The sequence below is a fragment of the Cyprinodon variegatus genome, unplaced genomic scaffold, assembly GCF_000732505.1.
Source record: "Cyprinodon variegatus isolate N-32 unplaced genomic scaffold, C_variegatus-1.0 Scaffold345, whole genome shotgun sequence".
Classification (NCBI taxonomy): domain Eukaryota; kingdom Metazoa; phylum Chordata; class Actinopteri; order Cyprinodontiformes; family Cyprinodontidae; genus Cyprinodon; species Cyprinodon variegatus.
Window position 1 is genome coordinate 242,235 of NW_015150798.1, and position 8,144 is coordinate 250,378.

The following is an 8,144-nucleotide window of genomic DNA, read 5'->3' on the forward strand; positions in this document are numbered from 1 at the left end:
CGGCAGGTTTCAGGATTTTAAGTTAATTTATGCGTCAATAAACTGTTTCAGAGGAGTGATCACAGCGCTCTGTCATCAGCGATGTGTCTGTCTCACACCCAGCTTCCAGGTTTGACTAATACTTTGTAATAAATACATGAATAAAACCCAATGATACTCAGTTTTGCTCACGCTCTATTTTTAAATACGCAGTAGAGGTATTTAAACCTAGTAGAGGACATGTACCTGTATATAAAAAATGCACCCTATAGTCCGCTGCGCCTTATGCGTGTGTTAAATACAGAAATGACACACATAACAGACTGCGCCTTTTAGTAGGGTGCGCCTTATGGTCGTGAAAATACGATAAACACTGTTTTATAATGAGAAAGCTGGATTATGTTGTAACTGATGATTGTTAAAGAGGCTAAATTGGTAAGAATATAGTCTGTAAAGGCAAAACTAAGAAGGAACAACTAAGTTGCTTCAACAAGCTGAACTTTAAAGGAAGAAACATTGCATTGCAGGGGTTAAATAAATATCCAACTTCTCTGGTTTGAGTCTTCAGTTGAATTTAGTCTACAGGTATTTTCTGCCAGCAGGACCTCATCCTGAGCCGCCATGCAGCTGTGGTTTATTATTTAACACCAGATTAATTACCTGCTGATATTGCTGGTTGTAGCTCTGCGGTTGCTGCGCTGGTGGTTGCTGCGCGGGCGGCTGCTGGTGGTGGTTGTACGTCTGTGCAGGTGCAGGTGCAGGTGTCTGGCTGTAGCTCTGGCTGTATCCTGGGTACTGACTGTAGCTGCTGTAGTAGTTCTGGTTGTAGTTGCCCTGGTTGTACCCCTGATTGTAGCTCTGATTGTAGCCCTGGTAAATAAAGGAATCCAAAGCTTCAAACATCTCTGAACCCTTTTAAGAGTAAATTAAAACCTTAAAGACGGATGGAAGATCAGCTACCTGGCTGTATCCGCCCTTGTTGTAGGAAGCTGGGCGATTGTAGCTTCCTCCTGACGGCTGGCTGCGGCTGTAGCTGCTGCGGGAATCTGAGCCTCCATCACGGTAGTTGTTACCCCACCGGTTCTGGTTGTAGCTGCCACGATTGTAACCTGCAACACACAAAGAAAGGAAATTACAGAGAGAAAAAACACCATTCCTTTGGTAAAGAAAAAACGAATTTCCTCAACTCCAAATGCAAAATGACAAAAAGTCCCAGTATTTTCTTCAAGCAGACTGTCTGGATCTTTTTGTGGTAATGCCAAACAATAAAACTAAACCAGCAAGCTGGGTAAATAAGAAAGGTCTTTTTAAATTATTATAAAACATGTGTCTGAAACAAGTTTTAAATGGTTGCTTTTTGTTCAAAAGCAATTCGTATTCGGACAAAATATTTTTTTGTCAGCAGGATTTTTTAAGATATAATACATCAACAGATCTAGAGATACAGTAAAGAACTAATTATTTTAGAAAAAAATCTATATAAATACCAGTTTTATAGATTTTATGGGTCCAAAATACATAAAATACTGATTATGATGCCCATTTTGATATGAAGGGACTCTGCACCAATAGGAACAGTTGAAGCATGTGAGACTGAGTTCAGCCAACAGCAGATCCAAGCAGCTTTATGATATAGATGAGAAATAGCTTCTTCGTTACATTTCTCAGATAAAAAATAAAATTCAACGAAGACAAGTTATCATTGGTAAAGCTTTTTGCTGCTTCAGAAAATAAAGAGGCTCAGAAGGAACGCAGAGGTTACTGCCTTTTTCCTGAACAGGTAGAAGAGCAACAACAGGTATCCAGTTGGCAAATGGAACGAGAGCCTTCAAATGTTTTTTTTTTTTTAACCATCCAACTGTAGAAATGTTACTTAAGGTTATGCTGTGAAAAAAAGAAACCCATTTAACCATGCCGACATTTAAATCAATAAGGCACAATGAAAACTTCCTGATGTCGAGCCGTTAACTCAGTCGTCTGCTGTAGTAACACTGACCTGTGTCCATTAGATTCAAGGTGTTAGGTGTGAAGGTGTTAAATCTGCTTTTCAAACTGTTTTACACAGATCTGTAAAGCATGTAGTTAACAATTTTTTTTTTTCCCCCCTCGCTTTTCCACAGCCTAAATTCCTAGAGCCAACAGCTACAGAAAGGCTACATACTGAACATGGACACTAACCTCCTCTGTATCCACTGCCTCCATCTCCACTACGGTTCTGGTAGCCACCACGGAACCCGTCCCGGTTGTCATAGCGCTGGTAGCTGCCACTGCCGCGGCCACGGAACCCACCCTGCCTGTTATCAAAGCGCTTGTCGGGAGGTGGGCCGGCCTTGCGGCCCTCCTCGTTGTACTGCTTCAACAGCTTTTCAGCCTCTTCACGCTGCAGCTCCACAAACGCCACATCCTCTAGGAAATCGCAGGGCTCAGGGAGGGTGAAGTTGGCTGAAGGAGCGCCCAGAGACGACCATTGCAGTAGGAGACCACCCATCAGAGCAGAGACGGATGGAGAGGTGGAAACAGGGGGAGAGAGAGGGGAAGGGGATGTGTAGTGGAGACCAGAGCAGCCACACCACCGGAAGACAAAAATGAGACATAATTAGTACTAGGCAAGGGAAATATAAATTAGAGAAATGAAGAGAAGATAATGAAAGCAGATGGCAGGGTAAAAGAATCAAACATCACCTCCAGGAGGTCGAGGAGGAAACATTTGTTTTGACAGAGAGGAAGGGGACATCAGAAGAGATGGGGGAGGGAACAAAATGAACGACTAAAAAGTTGTGAAGAGGAAACAGCACTGCAAACCAAGCACAGCTCCTGGAAAGGTTGGATAATAACCATCTTTACTCAAAAACATGACTACTTCTTAGCACCAAGGAAATCTCCTTTTCATGGTCGCCAAAGATTCCAGATTTTCTCCTATGTGACCAGAACAGGGCAGAAGTCTCAGTTTGCAGTGTGCCAAGAATCAGAATGAAAAGTGTCAGAAAAAGGGCAAAAATAGGAATCAAATTTATGTGAACTGTTTTAAACAAAAACAAAAAAATAATTCCAGGTCTGATATCTGGCCAAAGGCTATGGTGGGTAGGGGGCAGGGGACATCTTCCAAGTTTGATTTTAGAGACAACACAGAAAAAAAAAAGTAGATCTTTTTAAATTTTTTTTAATCATTTGCTTCCACAGCATTCCTACCTTTCATTTCTAACACAGCATGATCGGGCACATCCTTCCCCTGCTCATTGGTTTGCTTTAATGTTCGTTCTTTAAAATCCTCGTCCGTGGGACAAATTACAATAGCCTTGCGTTGAAAACCTTCAAAAGGACGCATTTTTCGTCTCCTTGCTGATCCATATACATTTGTCTAGCAATGGTGACAAGAAAGAAGTAGAAGCTTGTTTGTTATTGTTTACTTGTAAAGGCTTTCCACTGGAAGGAAGCTGGAACCCTGCAATAATCAAGTGAGAGAGGTTTGGCTTCGGAGTCGATCTACTGGGGTTTTTTTTCAGCCCTCTCATCACTCCACAGACTCACCTTGAAGCTGAAGCATCCCAGGGCCCAGTGACTCTTAACCCATGTTAGTTATTAGAGGGGACCCTACACTAAACTATACCGTCTGCTTTACTTGTTAAGAAGAGCAGGATGCGCAGCTTTCCTATCAGTGAATGACAGAAGATTTTCAAATTGAGCTGGTGAGCGACTTTCATCATACAAAGACGATCTGTGATTGTAAAGCATAGTTAATATGCCTATTGTTGACTGTTCAGGCAGTTAAGAGTAAAAATCTGTGCAAACATCCAGTCTCACTGAACTGCGAGCCTGAAGGATTCCAGAATCTAAAGACTTTATGCAAAACTGCTGGAAATATTTAATCGACCCCGAAGCAGCTTATTTAAGTTTTAAATGAAATGTAGGTTACAAAACATTGAAAAACAAATTAAAAAACACTTTTTAAAGTGAAGCATTACAAGACGCAGTGATTAAAATGCTGCTTTGTCCGCTGCGGAACATTTCAAACAAAGAAGGGCTGTTAAAAAAAAAAAAAAAAAAACACCCAGAAAACTCTGACTAAACCCTTAATTACACAAATAAGACTTAACTTTCTCGTTTCCTGGCTTCATGAAAACCACAACTGTTCGGCATATTACTAAACATCCAGGGTACTTGATCTTACAAATCCCAACTTTAAAGCACCTTTTGACATTTGGAATAGAAATTTTAATTGAAACTATGACAATATCGGTCTTAAAACGAATTTAAAAAAAAACAACAAAAAAAAAAAACAAAGACTCTCTCCCAATTGTTCAACTAATTAAGTAATCGATTAATCGTTAAATCTATAGATACTCTACAATATACCTTTAGCTGACAGGGTGACCCACTTAGAGCAGTCATATTGTAAACAAAATACATAAAAATTTGCATTTCAGATTAAAACTATTTTTCACGACTGTCAATATGCTCTATCCAGAACTCCTCAGGTGGAAAGGTTTTAGTTTCACCTGGTTTAATATAATAAAATATCTTCAAGGAAGCTTTGGCTATCCATTTCTTCAATTCATTAAAAAATAAATCGACAGATTAAGTGCTTTGCAATTGTATGCGTGTCATTAACTACACAAAGCTGCTAAGCATAATACACTTCTTATCTAGGTCTGGCTGGTCTAAATGTTACAGCTGTTGTTCATGTCCAAGTATGGGGTGGTCCTAAATCTCAAAAAAAGCATTACAGACGTGTTTAGACATGAGAAAAAAATAAATGTGTGTTACTGTGTCGTTTTAAACCAGTCGATCGGACCAAAACGCTTTAGGATCAAAGATAAAAAAAAACAAAACTTTAGCATCATTAGCAGGAAAAATTACCACTTTCTCTCAGCCCCCATTTATTCTGGCAAAGTACACTAGATCCTGCCAACAAACGGGTTTAAACAGGGGGTAGGGACTTCTTAATGGTTCTTTTGTCAAAAAAACACTTAAAACAAATTATATACAAAGCCTAGATCACACCTCCCATGTCACACTGACTGCAGTATGTATAGAGAGGCTCCGACTACGCAGGGCGAGCAGATCCTGATATGTGCAGATTTTTCTTCACTTCTGTCTCAATTGCCGACTAAGCAAAACAATTACCCACACTTGACTTATGAAAAAAAGTGTGGCTACAAAGCAGTGTTCATGCATTTGAGCAGCAGTTCTTAAACCAGAACACAGAATTTTTTATAGGCCTATATTACAATATAATGAGAACATCTGAAGAAAAGCAAACTGAAATTTGGTGAATTTTCCCCCCAAAGCTGATGTGTTTTACTTTGTAACCATATTTCTCTACCTGTCAGAGCTATGAAATTGTTGCTGAATTGCTGCGTAGTCTGACTAGAATAGATCTATGGCCTATCTCTCTCTGAGTTCCAGAAAATCGTGTCAGGCGTGTTCATAGCAATTGACTTTCAATGATCACTAAACGCAACGACCTCGTCCATCCAGATGTTCTGTCACATCATACGGATAATCGGATTTGGTGTATTCAGGGCTAAATAGTTTCTAACACGTTTAATATTGTAACAACATTATAAATCCAACCCAGCGGTCTGCAGAGACCTCATAAAAATTAGAACTAGTAGTCATGTGTCTGGATTTTCTTTATAATACTGAAAAGAAAACTGTAGCATGTTAAAAGACTCAGACTAAATGTTAATATAATCCGTGTGTGTACATATAATGTTGGTGATCACAGTAGATGTAAAGCTTATAGGAGTGCAAATTGGCGATAAAATACACACCACAATACATATATCACAGTACAATTTATCCCAATACACTAACAACGACGACGATATTTTGCGATATTTTTAATCATTACATAGCTCTAATACAACTTGGAAAACTTAAAGACATCTCGCTGTTTTAAAACAGCTGAAAAATAAGCTCTTAGGTGGTACACAGATAGTGGCTGGAAGTTATATAAAAGTAACACAAAAGCATGGATGTTGCACATTTAAGACAATTTAGCCACATTGTGAATCTAATATCGTCGATTTAACTTTTGCGATATTCAAGGATTTGTCATTTGTTATTACACCCCTAATAGATTTACTTTTTAGCATCCTTTTCAACAACTATCAGATGAAGCCCGTCTTAAACCTCTATCCTGCATTCCTACAGCTTTATTCATAATCTATGTTATCTATGTTTTCTTATGGTTATCGTACATGTAGCAAGAACGAGAAAAAAACTGCTTGATCATTATCTAGAATACAATGTTTAAACAGACCATCTAAAAGAGTGTGCCTGAAAATGTCATGCAGATAAAAGCAAGTTTACTTTCTTGGATCTAAAGAAATATAAAAAAAAACAAAGTAAATTACTTTTAAAAAAGTACAACGGTGTTAAAATCGGACCTAACTGTTTCATGTAAATAAATATTCTTAATCAAAGAATCTGCAATTCAATTTCTCATGAATATACGGGGGGAGCCGATTTAAAACGCCTGACTATTTTAATGGGTCCCTCTCATTAGTTTCACTTACCTTTTTCTTTTAACGAGCTCTAGTCCCATCCAGACGAGGACAAACATTTATAACTTACCCTCAAATACTCACTGTTTCCATAGAAAAGCCACAGAGTCACTAGACCCACTTACCTTTTAACATTCAATGAGCACAAGGATCTGAAAATCTAAATGATGTTAGTCACTACTTACCTTCAGGGTCAAATTATTAAAATAATTTTTAAAAATACACTCATAAGCTCCATCTTTCTCACTTAAAACTAGCTTTTAAAAAAGCTTTCAACTCTGGCTTATTAAATTAGCAACAGAAGGTGTTTTTCTTACTCACCAGTCAGAGCTTACTTGTTTCTCAACATCTTTACAAAGTCATGGTTTACTTGTACATTTCTCACAAGACAAACAATACTGTAATATGACATGGAATAAATAGCAAAGGGCAAATATACTGAAGTAGCAAAAACATGACATTATTCTGTCGCTTATGAAAGCCATTAATCATTTTGTTACATGACAAGCAAGTGACAACAGGGTGATCAATGCTTCTTCTACTCTATAATACACAGAGACCCCCTGAAAGATAAATAAATAATCCATTAGAGAAAGTGATCATCAGGGCACATTGACTCACTGTGGTGAGTATTAGAACCGAGTATAGGAAGAGGAGCAGTACCTGATCCAGGATGTAGTTCCGTCTCTTGCGGGCGGCGATCTCAATCAGCCTGTTCAGACACTGGGTGGCTTGTTGGATGAGGACATCCCAGCGCCCGGCGTAGTTTCTCTGACGACGGAGACCCATCACCTGCGCGGCAAACAGACAGGATTTAAAACCAGAACATTCGTGTGAGGGTCCATGATTTTTTCCGAGAGTTAGGACAGTCGTCAAAAGAGACCTTCATTTTGTCCATGATGGCGTTCGTGCCAAGGATGTTGTACTTCTTGTCTGGATTTTCTTCAGCGTGTTTAATGGCCCACGTGGTTTTTCCACAGGCAGGAAGACCAACCATCATCAAAATCTGAAACAAGAAAAACACAGATGCATTTCTGTTAAGCATCATCAGTTACAAGATACTTATTTCGAAGGCTGAGACTTGAGACATCACGCTAATGCATCACGTTACAAGTATTCATAACTTATGTATAACGCAGCATGAGGCAATACTCATCACGCAGCATGGGTTAAAGCTGCTCACTTCAGGCGCATAGCTGCTCATGAGGGGAGCAACGATGATACTACTGCCCCCGGGGGGGAAAAAATAAATAAAAAAGAAAAAGGTGTCACAGCAGATTCAGAATAATTTCTGTTAGGTTTTTTTAGTCATGGCCATGAACGAATGGAGGATCCATCACACCTGCTCTCTCACCCTATGAAGGGGATGCAGTCTGGAGAAGTTACTCATAGGTAACGATAAACTGGGCGCCATGGATTATGAGTAACTCACACTTAACGTAATTCAAAAATCAGATAACTTATCTGTAATTTATGGCCCACATATGACATGCGTCAGAAAATTTTGAGCATGCCGTATTTCAGCACACTTCAGCATGCTCATAAGCAGTGGTGTCAAAAGTACACACATTTGTTACTTAAGTAGAAGTATAGATACTGCAGTTTAAAAACTCTCTGGTAAAAGTTGAAGAAGGACTGGGCGATAATTCAATAACG

General features: G+C 39.1%; 1 protein-coding gene across 2 annotated transcripts in view; it reads right to left on the reverse strand.

Moving 5' to 3' along the window:
* Nucleotides 1-8,144, reverse strand: part of hnrnpul1 (heterogeneous nuclear ribonucleoprotein U-like 1) — a 43,983-nt gene that overhangs the window by 1,587 nt on the left and 34,252 nt on the right. For both annotated transcript variants that reach the window (XM_015385639.1, XM_015385640.1), the window contains exons 7-12: nt 7,372-7,494; nt 7,152-7,280; nt 3,169-3,337; nt 2,158-2,421; nt 940-1,088; nt 640-849 (exon numbers count right to left, since the gene is read on the reverse strand). In XM_015385639.1, coding sequence (XP_015241125.1) covers nt 640-849; nt 940-1,088; nt 2,158-2,421; nt 3,169-3,337; nt 7,152-7,280; nt 7,372-7,494 — 1,044 coding nt within the window. The remainder of the gene's footprint in view (nt 1-639; nt 850-939; nt 1,089-2,157; nt 2,422-3,168; nt 3,338-7,151; nt 7,281-7,371; nt 7,495-8,144) is intronic.